This window comes from Gymnoscopelus braueri (assembly GCF_963280865.1).
Source record: "Gymnoscopelus braueri genome assembly, chromosome: 6".
Taxonomy (NCBI): Eukaryota; Metazoa; Chordata; class Actinopteri; order Myctophiformes; family Myctophidae; genus Gymnoscopelus; species Gymnoscopelus braueri.
The window spans coordinates 6120993-6134239 of record NC_137607.1 but is presented as its reverse complement, the minus strand read 5'-3'; the positions used below and the strand labels follow the sequence as shown (position 1 = coordinate 6134239).

At 43.4% G+C, this 13247-nt stretch overlaps 1 protein-coding gene across 11 annotated transcripts in view; it reads right to left on the bottom strand.

The window, feature by feature from the left end:
- Positions 1 to 13247, bottom strand: part of prrc2c (proline-rich coiled-coil 2C) — a 47374-nt gene that overhangs the window by 7488 nt on the left and 26639 nt on the right. For 2 of the 11 annotated variants that reach the window (XM_080431310.1, XM_080431307.1), the window contains exons 18-29: positions 11658 to 12132; positions 10888 to 10973; positions 10033 to 10227; positions 8532 to 8801; positions 7263 to 7355; positions 7053 to 7154; positions 5860 to 6031; positions 4217 to 4432; positions 2309 to 2532; positions 1984 to 2174; positions 890 to 1145; positions 17 to 154 (exon numbers count right to left, since the gene is read on the bottom strand). In XM_080431310.1, the coding sequence (XP_080287436.1) occupies positions 17 to 154; positions 890 to 1145; positions 1984 to 2174; positions 2309 to 2532; positions 4217 to 4432; positions 5860 to 6031; positions 7053 to 7154; positions 7263 to 7355; positions 8532 to 8801; positions 10033 to 10227; positions 10888 to 10973; positions 11658 to 12132 (2418 nt within the window). The remainder of the gene's footprint in view (positions 1 to 16; positions 155 to 889; positions 1146 to 1983; positions 2175 to 2308; positions 2533 to 4216; positions 4433 to 5859; positions 6032 to 7052; positions 7155 to 7262; positions 7356 to 8531; positions 8802 to 10032; positions 10228 to 10887; positions 10974 to 11657; positions 12133 to 13247) is intronic. The other 9 variants (XM_080431313.1, XM_080431311.1, XM_080431312.1 and 6 more) reach the window with 9 other exon arrangements.

The following is a 13247-nucleotide window of genomic DNA, read 5'->3' as shown; positions in this document are numbered from 1 at the left end:
TTTTTGCATGCTTTACCTGTTGTAATGCTGCATGCATTACCTGTTGCATTGCAGAGCTCGGAGACTGAGTGTTGCTATAGTAGCTACTCTGACCGTGTTGCTGCACCTGCCCCGAGTACATGTTGGAATGCTGATTCATCCCCTGTCGAGCCTGCTACACACACACACACACACACACACAGACAGTGTCATATTGGAGTAATGGGATCAACAGGATGGCTGCAACTAACCAACCAACACACACATTTATTTTATTTTATAAACCGAATTAAGATGAAATGATGGTAAAATAAGGTTATAAAAAGGCAAATCAAATGATAGTAAATGCTCATCACAAGTTATCTGCACCCTAGCAGACTATTAACCTATTAAGACCTGGAACGCATCGGTGTCATTTTTTTGAGCTAAAAAGCATTATTTTACACTGGCTATTCAAAAATAGCAGATATACAAGCTCATAGCACGGCACCGAGTGCCGCGCTATGAGCTTGTAGATCTGCTATTTTTTTTAAATCGAGAAAATGTGTGCAAATTAATATACTTATATTCTTTTCAAGCGAACATTTTTAACTTTTGCTTCTGGGGGTCCCTGGAACAAAATATTTTGAGATGGGGGTCCGCGGCCAAAATACATATCATTTTGGGGGTCCTTGACATGAAAACGTTTGAGAACCACTGATATAGAAACATAGGTTTTTCAGAAAACCTCTGAATGATTTGGAAGACATTCGCTAAGAATCGCCCTCAGGTCTTAATGGGTTAATATTTTCCTCATGCGTAATCAACAGTCGTTTTCAGTAAATTTCAATGCAGTATCATAGTCTAAAATCTGTAGCAATGTGAGCAGGAAATTAAGAGCATGACACCATTAGCATCCAAGTCTGTATACCTGCAGTAAGTGTGTATCAATGAGCTGGGAGCCTCCCATCCCAGACGGCTGGTTAAGCTGGGGCTCAAACAGGATGGGGATGTGCTGGGTGGAGGACTGCTGCTGATAGGCCAGGTTGGACTGAGGCTTGCCCAGCTCCGGGGCTTGCACGCCGGCGTAGCTGTGCAGGGAAGGCCCGGACAGCATCATGGAGGGCTGGGACAGGCTGCTCTGCATGAACGCCTGCTGAGACCTGTGGGAGAAGACATGAGTAGGGCTGTCACATGATTAAAAACATGTTAAATGGACGATTCATTGTACAAATAATTGCGATTAATGATTTAATTGTGTTTTTTTGGCATTAAACATGGGAACGTTACGGATAAAAACTTTTCTGTTTGCCTTTTAGGCTCCATAATCAAAAATCGCACAATATGACAAATAACTTAAATATACAAATACATGACATATTTAATAATTTTATACTAAAAAAACAACAACTAAATAGCGGAAATAGCAGATTTAAAAGCTTACAAAAACTTGTAGATCTGCTATTTCTGGAAAATGTACAAACATTTTAACATGAAAACGATTATACAAAAAAAAAAAAGATTGCGATTATCTCAAATAAATGACGATTATTTAATAATTGTGACAGGCCTAGACATGAGCCAGGGAAAAGTTGGTCTCTTTTGGTCTTAGCTGGTTGAGTGTGTGTGAATGTGTTGCAGTGCAAAATAGGGGTGGGACGATTTATCGATATCGCGATAAATCGCAATACTTTCTCCAGCGATAAATAATCGATATACTGCAGAAAAATATCTATATAAAAAATAAAATAAAAAACGTTTTTCCGACTCTGTATTTGTGTAATGATGATTTGAACTGTTTGGTGCTATTTTATGTGTTTATGAATTGAATACAAGGACTATCGTGAAATATCGTTGGTGAAATTTCATGCAATATATCATGATATCGCAATATATCGAATATCGTGATATTATTGTTATCGAGGGCCTAATATCGACAGAGATATTGTATCGTGAGATACCCATATCGTCCCACCCCTAGTGCAAAACATATTCAAGCTGTGTGTGTGTGTGTGTGTGTGTTACCTATAAGGCTGCAGGGAGGAGCTGAACAGGTCCTGAGGCTGGGAGACCGGAGGTCCAGTGTTGAGCCCTAGCTGGGCTTGGTGTGTGTGTTGGTGTGTGTGTTGGTGCTGATGTTGGTGTTGGTGTTGGTGCTGGGGCTGCCCCTGCAGGGGGGCGTACATGGGGATCGGAATCTGTTGTACCGCCGTTGGCTAACAGGGGGAAACACACAGAGAGAGAGACAAGAAGCATGGAATGTAAGAACGGATCACAAAAACACAATCAGGCCCAAATGGTCCTGTTCAAATAGCTTTCTTTTAATGGCAGCAGGACACGGAACTCCTACCTGCAGCACATTCGGTCTACGCTGTATTAGGTCAGCGTAATGCCCAACAGGATGCGAGTTGATGTCCTGCCGATGTCTATCTCCCGAACCGCTGTACTGTACCTGGGAGAGTCCCGGCTGGAAGCCCTGCTGCTGGGCCATGGAGGGCGGCGCCAGGCGGGGGTGCGGGGTGCTGAAAAGGTGGCTAGTGTCCATGTAGAAGGCTGGGATCTGGGCTGCAGAACCTTAGTGGACAAGACAATCGAGTTTTAACTCATCATCGATCATGAGGTTTCCTAAGATGGATATTATTAACCCTTTAAGACCGGGGAGAAGCCAAATCTGTGTCATTTTTAGATTTGACCTAAAAAGCATTATTTTACACTTTGGCTATTCAAAAATAGCAGATATACAAGCTCGTAGCGCGGCACCGAGTGCCGCGCTACGAGCTTGTAGATCTGCTATTTTTTAGAAATCGTGAAAATTTGTGCAAATCTTTGAATATATATCTTTTTAAAGCGAACATTTGTAACTCAAATCTTTGCTTCTGAGGGTCCCTGGAACAAAACATTTTGAGATGGGGGTCCGCAGCCAAATACATATCATTTTGGGGGTCCTTGACGTGAAAAAGATTGAGAACCACTGACATAGTAAACATACGTTTTTTTTCAAAAAACTGTTAGGATTTAAAAAACATTTTGTAGAATCGGCCTCAGGTCTTAATGGGTTAAATGGAAATGCAAGGAACTAAAGGAAAGTAAGTAGTAGTAGTGTGAGGACTTTTGCTTCTTCCTTTTCATAAGTACCCAATGCTGGTGGTACCTATAGCCACATAACATGTAAATGTATGGTAGTGCCATTCATCCAGCGTCCTTTGCGATTCCTCCGTAGATCCAGTGCCTGTGTGACCCGACCGTATATAATTGAGTGATCTTTCATAAAGCTGTGATAATAATGGACTGCTAATAATGTGGGCCACGAGGCTGCTCCTCCTGAGGGTCTACGTTCCTCTGATAAGAGGCTAATGAGCCCAGCCGCCTCCCACTGGGTGTCTGAAAACAGCCAGCCGTCACCAATCCATTACAACATGTAAAGTTGATGATTTAATTGTCACACAAATAATTGTGATTAACGGTTTAATTGCGCTTGTGGCATAGATTGCACAGGGCAGATATGACACATAACTTAAATATTACTGACATATTTAATCATTTTATACTTTCAAAACATTTAATAAAATAAAAAAACGAAGTGAAGCTTGTAATTCTGCCATGTTGACGATTATGCAAATAATAATTGCGATTAGACCGTTCTGTAATAATTGTGAGAGGCCTACCAACAGCTCAAGACAATGCACTGTTGTGATCCTGAGAGAGCAGCACATAAATGATAGCAAGAAAAGCAGCAAGGTGGGTTTCTCCTTACCTTGATTGTAGTTGATTTCGTTAAACTATGACGAAAAACATTCGTCGACTATCTTTTTCCACTGACGAAAACGAAATAAAAACTAAGCTACGATGACCAAAACTAAGACCAAATATATTGACAATTTTGTCAACAAATAAAAAATAGATTAAAATGTTAGTGAGGGACGAGTGGAGAAGAGATCCAGTAGAACTAAAAGTCAAGACAAGTCATTTTATGTTTGGTTGCGCTCGGGTGTTGCGCTCTGAAAACAGCAGCTCCGCAAGCTCACAACGCTGTGAGCTTGTAGATCGGCTATTTTCAGCATGCAACCATTACGACGCCATCAAGGCACCGCCAAAACACATTTTTAGTCGACTAAATCAACAGTAGACTAAAACTAGACAAAAACTGAAACATTTCAGATGACCAAAATATGACTAAAACTAAAATGAAATTTTACTCAAAAGACTACGACTAAAACTATATAAAAAAGTTGCTGTCAAAATCCACAGTGCTTCTTACCTGCTGCAGACTGGGAGACGTAGACCTGTGGGGTCTGCTGTTGCTGGGGTAGAAGAGGAGGCACGCAGCCCAGCTGGGAGAAGCTGCTGCTGCTACTGCTGGAGGAGGACAGACCGCCGCCCTGCAGCTGCTGGGGCTTCACCTTGCAGATGTTAGGGGGGTCCGAGGCCGTGGTGGTCTTGGTGCTCAGGGAGGACGTGGTGTACGTCCCCGAGCCTTGAAGGACAGAAGGAAAACGGAGGAAATTAATAAGAGACGAGGGAAAATTTCTGGAATTTTAAGTTACTCTAGGCGGGAAACATCACCTCGAGTGTTATATATAAATGCATGGATTAAAGCTAAATTAAAATCTCAAGACTGAAATATATTGTTAGTGAGTGATATTTTGGCGTTCGTCCACAAAAACATTAGCCTGGTAAACCCCCCTCCCTCCGGGAATCTCATTTGCATTTGATTTCAGGAAGGAGTCTGGCCTGAAGGCTTGTCTGGGCGTTTCTAGTCCGTTCAACAAATGGACGAGCCTATCAGAGTCGTCGCTCATCGTTCTGTGATTGACAGCGAAAGTTGGCCAATCAGGTGGCAAGTTCAAGTGAGCCCGAATGGAACCGAGTACAGCCTGAGGGCAGCCGACCAAAAACGAACGGCAGCCATCTTTTTTGACCGCAGTGTTTTCTACGCTCTTTTAAACTTCAAATCGCTCTCAAACTTCTATTTTGAGGCACGGAATTTACTTTTAAGATATCGTTTGGATATAATTTTGTTGTTTAACTTCATATATGTGGTCAATTAACCATGACGGAGCCTATTTAAAAATAAAAATTCAGAGAACCGGCAAGGACGGGCAGTGACACGCATGTATCCAAATAAGGCAACCTATTTTGGGCATGGCCGTCTCAAAAGTCCTGTTGCGTCACATTAGTCTGGAGGTGGTAAAAATGCACTGCTGAAGGGGAACACTGCTGATTGGCTGAAGGGGTTGTCAGTCAACGGTATTACTCCCGCCCAACTTCACACAAATGACCCATTTGGATTCAAAACGGCGGATTTCGCCGAAAAGCTACAAGTTTGCATGCCTGGCTTTTGCAACGTAGGTAGATCTGATCATGCTGCTCCCCTACCCTGACAGTTCGTACCGCACAAAAGCAGCCACTGCTTGTTATACACACACATTTTTCAAGACAATAACATATGTTCCCAAGACATTTTAACTCATTCAGTGCCACTGGACGTCTAAAACGTCCTGCTGATATAAGCCCTGGGTGCCACTGGACGTCTAAAACGTCCTGCTGATATAAGCCCTGGGTGCCACTGGACGTCTAAAACGTCAAAAAAAAAAGAAAATCTCTATATATATATTTTTTTTTAAACAGTTTCAGAACCCAAGATATGATGATTTGAAGATTTGCTGCTCCATTCACTCTTTGTTTAACTTCTTACTGAAAAAGGCTGTATCTCGGCTCCTTTTTTTACAATGAATTTTGGCTGTGGCACTCACGAGCCAAAATTCCATAAATAAGCTAGGCACTGAATGAGTTAATGATACTGTCATTTCCATGACTCAAACTCTGTATTAAAAACTCCAGTTTTTTTCCAGCACACATGAGAACCTTGAATATGAAGGTAGTTTTTGGAGGGAACGTTACCCGTCAGCGAGGTGCTGGGTGTCACCGAGGCCACCGGGATCTGAGGCATGGACGCCGAGGAGAAGGAGGAGTAGGAGGAGGTGCAGGAGGTGATGGGGGAGGAGGTGGTGACCGGTGAACTCTTCTCCACCAGGCTGGGGGAGTTCTCCCACGCCTTACGAGCCGACTCCATCTGGAGGAGAGAGACAGTCCCGGTTCATGACCTTTATTGCGTTGGATCTCAAAGTGGGGTCGGGGGACCCCCAGGGGTACTTGAGGGGGTTCCAGGGGGTCCCCAACTAAATGATGGATAGGAACCAAAAGGGACCCTTATGGGTCTGTAACTCTGAGAGTGTACAAATGGAACCAAATGGACCCTAACGGGTCCATTTGGTTCCATTTGTACACTCTCAGTTAAATGAACATTGATTTAACAATATGAATTGGGGTCCCAGAGATAGAAATGCCATTAAATGGGGGTCCGTAGCCTAATGCATGTCAAACTGGGGGTCCTTGAAATTAAAATGGTTGAGAATCATTGCTAGAGCCGTAAAAAATCTTCTCTTATGGGGGTCCCTACGGCATATCTTTTCAAATGGGGGTCCGCGGGCTAATAAGTGTCAATTCGGGGGTCCTTGACATGAAAGTTTGAGAACCACTGCATTATGGCATCAAACGCGTCCTTCAAATTGTGTATGGTTCACAGGATTGTTAACAATGTGTGGCTCCAAAATATTTATGCAATTACAGTTTCCGGAGTTAGCGATGTTCATAGCTACTCCAGAGGAAGCTCCACAGAAATGTAAAAGCTGTAACTAGGGAAAGGACTCTTTAACACTCTGCAGCCGTCATGTGGAATGAGTTAAGTTGATTAGCTTTAAAGAGTCCTCCCTACCAGCTGATCATGATTATAAATGTATTCATATTTGTTTACCGGTATATGAAAATGGTTTTTATGGTTTTTTTTCTTTTGTATTTATTCCCTCTGCTACTGCTCTATGTCACACATTTACATCAATAGGACCACAATGAAAATAAGCTCTCAGTCTTTTTTTCTGTTATCCGTTTGACAACGGTGTGCAATCGAATGTTTGTACATGGTTCTGTGTCAATAAAAATATGGAGATAAGAGGTTTCTGCCTGACAGCAACGATAAACAAGTTAAAGGACTGAGTAAATAAGGTAAGCAAGTGAATTAGTGTGTGTGCGCGTACCTTCAGTGTGAGGTCAACAGTAGCAGGGGAGACAGTGCTGAGGCTGGAGCTCTGCTGCAGAGCCTCTCTCCGAGGGAGGGGCAAGGAGTGGGGTAGCGCCACCTAGTGTTCACATAACAGGTCATTAGGAAACACGGCAACAGGTCACTGAACCACTTACTGGTTACTGTACAGTATGAGGCCATGTAAACACATATGTGCAGTACTCACATTGGCCACCAGGCTGTCCTCCAGTTTGCTGCCTCCAGTTGGAACGCTGTCCGCCATGGAGGAGGAAGGGGCTGTGTAGTCAGTGACAGACTCCTGGAGGGACGGGGAGACATTAGCACAAACACTTTGACCATTTTGCACACTAGATACAGTAGTTAGTTACACTGAAGCCATCATATCTGAAAGGGTGCTCTTTTACTGCGGGTTCAGGGTATGACTGCAGCAAGGGCTTTGCCTCAAAATATCACCATCAACAACATCATTACACTGAAACATTCCCTCTAGGGCAGAATGGCTCGTATAGAAGGTTTCGACAACGTGATATCTGGTAGGTTTTCCTTCCAAGTGCTGCACACAAGATATATAGATAAACAAAAGCAAGCAACAAAGCCCAAATCAGATAATTAGCCCCGTGGTCATGCCAAGAGCTAGCATAGCAGCCAGGTTCCTTTTCCCACCCTTACATTGAGTGTAGCTAACTCTTGAAATGAATATATATTGGTACAGTTGGACTTTGTTGTTCTTGTAGATCAGAATAACATTTAGTTATTTTCTAAAACCTCAGATCTCCATATTTAAACTTTTTGTGCGTTTTTTTCTCCATTAACACATCGGGTGCCAAACGCGGTAAAAACAGTGTTATTCAATCTTTTTGTTTTTTTCCCCAGACGGGAGGGGCTAGCGCAGCTCTGTTATCACCCACAGTGATTCTGAGAAGGAAGGGACAGATGGATCACCGTGCCAAAAAACATGGCTCCCCATCCGCTTCCGTTCTATCTCCTTGCTAAAAACCTCTGTAGCTCCGAAACATTTTCCGGTGGGGAAAACGAGTCATTTTCGATGCGCGACCCCTCCCCCATTGTGACCTGGGGTTCCAGGCGTTAGCCAGGACCATCGTGCACCGTGCACGCATGCATTGTTTACATGGATTTGCTACTCGTCGTGGAGTCTAGAGCTTTAAACAGCGCAGCGGTGAGATTTCTGGCACCGAACGTAATCTGTTTGAATAAAATTCTGGCACCCGTTGTGTTAATTAATGCTCTACTTGATCATACTACAGCGTCACACAAAAGTATCAAAAGTAGCAGATCTACAATCTCAAAACGTGCCACTAAGCGCCGCGTTTTGAGCTTGTCGATCTGCTACTTTTGCCATTTTTGAATCCTGAAAAGTAACAGTTTTGGAAATATGAGGTTTCCACCCAACAGAGACACTTTATAAATACATCCATTGGTAGTTTAACTAGTGAGCCAATCATAATGGTCTAACCTTAGAGTTGCTGGTGTACTCTGCAGAGGGAACCGTGATCATGCCCTCGATCATGTCTCCGCCCAGCTCTGGGACGGTGGCGTCGGAGATGATGATGGGCGGGCTGGAGTCGGTGGCTCTGCTCACCCCTCCTCCAGGCACTCCCGCCTCCATCATTCCCTCCACTTCGCCTCCGCGAGCGTCTTTGGCCTTGCGGTTCTTCAGGGAGCGCTCTTTTCCAATGGGGCCCGGCTTATACTCCTTGGTCTCCACGGGCTCCATCTCCGGGAGCTGGTGGGGGGGGGGGGGGGGGAGGGGGTTTCAAGGATTAGAAGATTTTATACATCTGTATCATTTTAAGATTTATTTGGCAATTAAAAAAATAGCAGATCTACAAGCTCATAGCGCTATGAGCTTGTAGATATGCTATTTTTTTTTTAAATCATGAAAAATGTGTGCAAATCTTTGAATATATATATTTCTTAAAGCGAACATTTTTAACTTAAATCTTTGCTTCTGGGGGGTCCCTGGAACAGCATATTTTGACATGGGGATCCGCGGCCAAATACATATCATTTTGGGGGTCCTTGACATGAAAAAGTTTGAGAACCACTGATATTATGGCAACATAAGTTTTTTCAAAAAACTGTTAGGATTTCAAAAATAGGTGATCTACAAGCTGATAGCGCTATGAGCTTGTATATCTGCTATTTTTGAATAGCCAAAGAAATCTAAAATGACACAGATGCGTTCCCGGATTGAATGGGTTAAAAATGTAAGGACTTTTACAAAGCTTTTCACATTAACATTCTCAACTTTCTTATCTTGTTTTTTGGATTCTTCATTCACCGTTAACACATCGACCGCCAGAGGTTAATCTCATAATGTACTCACCAGTGCCAAGGTGTTTTTGTTGTTTTTTTGTTTTTTTCATGTCGCCATAGATCTTGTTAAAATCCTTAAGATTGAGCCGTAAACGGTCTGTTTACATCCGCGACATCTCAACGTATCTCCCAGTGAAAATCACGTGTCAAACGGGGCATCCATGTTGTAGTTAGAGCGGATTACGTTAAACAGTGAAATGCGAGGAGAAAAAACTACAGGAAGAGAATTGAGTTTCAGTTTCGTCTGTAGAATGGGAGCGGACGTGATCGTCAAAACCGGATCCCAAATAATTCCGTTTCCTGTCATCAAACCGGAAACGGAAGTGGATCAAAAAAAATTCCGAAAGTGAACCCGGACCGCGCATGCGCGAAAAGACCGCAGCCCGTAGTACGGTCTCGGCGCTTAACAGTTGGATTTAACGGACCGTAGGACTACGTTCTTGGCGGTTAATGTGTTAAGGGATGCAACCAAAACAAAAATAACCCATGTATTCAAGGTTTCACGGGGTGTAATTTGAAGGGTTTAAGTACTCCTTTAAAGCCTCAACTATGGCCAGACAGACATTTAAAATGGAGGTAAGAGTTTGAAGATAACACCAACCACGTGTGTCCATCCATTCCAAAAGCAGTAATAATACCTTCTGTGTTTTGATGGGTCCGGCTCGGGGTTGTTTCTGTCTCTGTTCTTTAGGAGCGGGTAGTTTGTTGTCCAGAACCGTCTCCAGCAAGGCTGGGACCCCGTCGCTGTCTGTGCTGCCCGCGGAGGACGGGGCTCCAAACTGAATACTGTCCATGCCCAGCTCCACAATGCCCTCTGTTCCGGACTTCACACCCTGGTAGAGAAAACGATCAACACTTTACATCCATCACTTGTTCCATGATTTCAAATTTTCTCATCCTCCTATAATTCGACAAAGCTCCAACCAAATGGACCCTAACGGGTTTGGTCCCATTTGTATACTGTCAGAGTTAAGGGGGGGCCTTGTAATTTGAAAAGTTTGAGAAACACTGGTCTAGTTTATTGTAAATGAAACAATATTTCCCTTTCATTCGCACGAATGAAATGACACGAGTGCAGTGTGAAAACTTAAAGGAGCATTTCACCCCTGGAAGAACTTATAGTCACTCAATGTTAATAATATTTGTAGTAGATAACAGTAGCAAATTTTGAAATTTGCACCCTATGGCCAGAAAAATATAGAAGTCTGTGTGTTTGACTGGGGTTTGACTGGACTGCTGCATTACTACAATGACCATAATGCTTTGGGGCACTGCCCTTCCTTGTGGGGACGGGAGGCTGCGTGGGGGTGTGGTCTACATTGTAGTCAGGAAATAAGGTGAGATAAAGAGACTATAAGTCAAATGACTCGCAGTCTCTGAGGATATGGATACAAATCTAAAAATACAGATAAAACACAAAAAACACACCAGGATCATGTTTAGATCGGCGAAATGTCCCTTTAAAGAAGTTGTGTGAAGATAATAAGACATACCTCAGAGGTGACGGTCCCGGTGAAGGACGTGAGAGGTTTGTTCCAGGCACTGACAGAGGGGGGCTGGGGAGGGCTGATTGGACCAACTGGAAAAAAATACATCACATTACGGTCACTGTACAAAAACTAAATCTCCCATGTGTGGTAGTAGTACTTTACAGTAACGTGAAGCAAGCCAAACTGAGACGCATCTTCTGAGATGCATATTCAAGACATAAAATAAATCATTATCTAAAGCAGGGGTGATGCAACTTTGATGATGGAGAGGGCCACTATATTTCCACACTCACTCCAGAGGGCCACATTTTCGCCAGTCTATGTCACACAAAAGTAGCAAAAATAGCAGATCTACAAGCTCAAAACGCGTCGCACTGCGACGCGTTTTGCTCTTGTAGATCGGCTATTTTTGCTATTTTTGAATTGGAATCCAAATTTTTTTTGGGCTATTTTTGAACTGGAATCCTGAAAAGTAACATTTTTATTTAATTTCAAATGCATTTAGTTATACTTATGTTAACTTTATGAACTTAAATACAAATACATTGGACATGAAAAAGACAATAACATTTTAATACTAGTCATTTAAGCTACCAATATAGACTGAAGTAATGAAAGCGGGTTATGTTTGCATGTTTGGGAAATCAATAAGTATCAGTATTCTGATATTAACCTGCGGGCCACATTAAGTGAAGGTGGGGGGCCGCATGTGGCCCCCACCGGGCCGCCAGTTGCCCATGTATGATCTAAAGAGAACTGGGCTTATTACTCACGTTTCTTAACGTCAGGCAGGACGATGGAACCGGCGACCTTGTTCTCCCACAGCTCCGTACCCAGAGTGCTGTGTGGCTGCGCGGGGGCCGGGGGTAGTAGTGTTGTTTTAGAGGTGAAGTCCATGGTGCCGCCGGCAGCGGGCGCTATGGAGGAAGGCAGCGGTGCCACCGTTCCCTCCAGAGTCTGTGGGGGGGCGGCGGCGGCAGGCTGTGAGGAGGGGGCTGAGGGGTGAGGATGCTGCTGGGGGGCAGAGATGGGTGGAGGGGGCTGGGGGGCAGGAGCAGGCTGAGGCTGGGCAGCTTGCTGCTGCTGCTGCTGCTGCTGCTGCTGCTGCTGCTGCTGCTGCTGCTGTTGTTGTTGTTGCTCTTGTTGCTTATGTTGTTGCTGCTGCTGCTGCGATTTCTTAGCAAATCTAGGTGGAAGCTTTCCTCCGCTGCCTCTGCCCTTTTCACCAGAGCCTTTCTTTCCCCAGTTCTGTTGGGAGAAACGTTTATATATTAGTGGCTAAAGTACCGTATAAAAATATGAAAGTCTCTTCTTTAGAATCACCTTTCATGATAAAGCTGCAAATCCCTGACTTTTATTATTGAATAGAACAGTGGTTTTCAACCATTGGTCCGGGGACCACCGGTGGTCCTTGAGGGGGTACCAGGGGGTCCCCAGCAAAATGTGTTAACATAGCATCACACTCACTTTTAACCACTTAGCTTTGGCTATTCAAAAATAGCAGATATACAAGTTCATAGCGCGGCACAGAGTGCAGCGCTATGAACTTGCAGATCTGCTATTTTTGAAAAATCTTGAAAATGTGTTGCATACCTTTGAATATATATATTTCTAAAGCAAACATTTTTAACTCAAATCTTTGCTTCTTGGGGGTCCCTGGCACAAAACGTTTTCAGATGGGGGTCCGCGGCCAAATGTATATCAATTTAGGGGTCCTTGGCATGAAAAAGGTTGAAAACCACTGGAATAGAACATTATTTTGACCATTCTATATGGTAGACAGAGTATGCTAACTCATTCCCTGCCTAGAACGACTAAAACGACTTCTGTCCCATAAGCCCTGTCTGCCAAGAACGACTAAAACGACTTTACATTTTTTCAATTTTTTTGTTTTTGTTTTTGTATTTGACCCAAAGACCAAGGAGATATGATTTTTCAAAGATCTAGACTCCCATCCACTTCCTTGTTAACTTAAAACTTAAACATTTTGTATCTCGGCTCCTGAGTACTTTTTTTTTCAATGAAAAATCTCTGGCAGTGGGCAAACGCAAAAAAAATAAGTTCTGGCAGTGAATGAGTTAACGACTGCGGTGGTTGTATTTGGTCTCCCAGCTCTTCTATTGAAGACTGCAGTCTGGTAGGACCATTACTAGTGGACAAAGTGACGGTCAAAATTCTATTTCTCCCTTCTGCAAGCAGGGGAGATAAGCTCGGTGGTAGAAATGTTGCCACCATGTTAACACATTAAAACGAATTGGTACAAAGTACAGTTATTTATGACAAGGAAAATAAAAATGTTGAGCATATCACCACTGACACTGTACAATAGTTATCATACACATTATAAGAGCCGGTCTGATTTC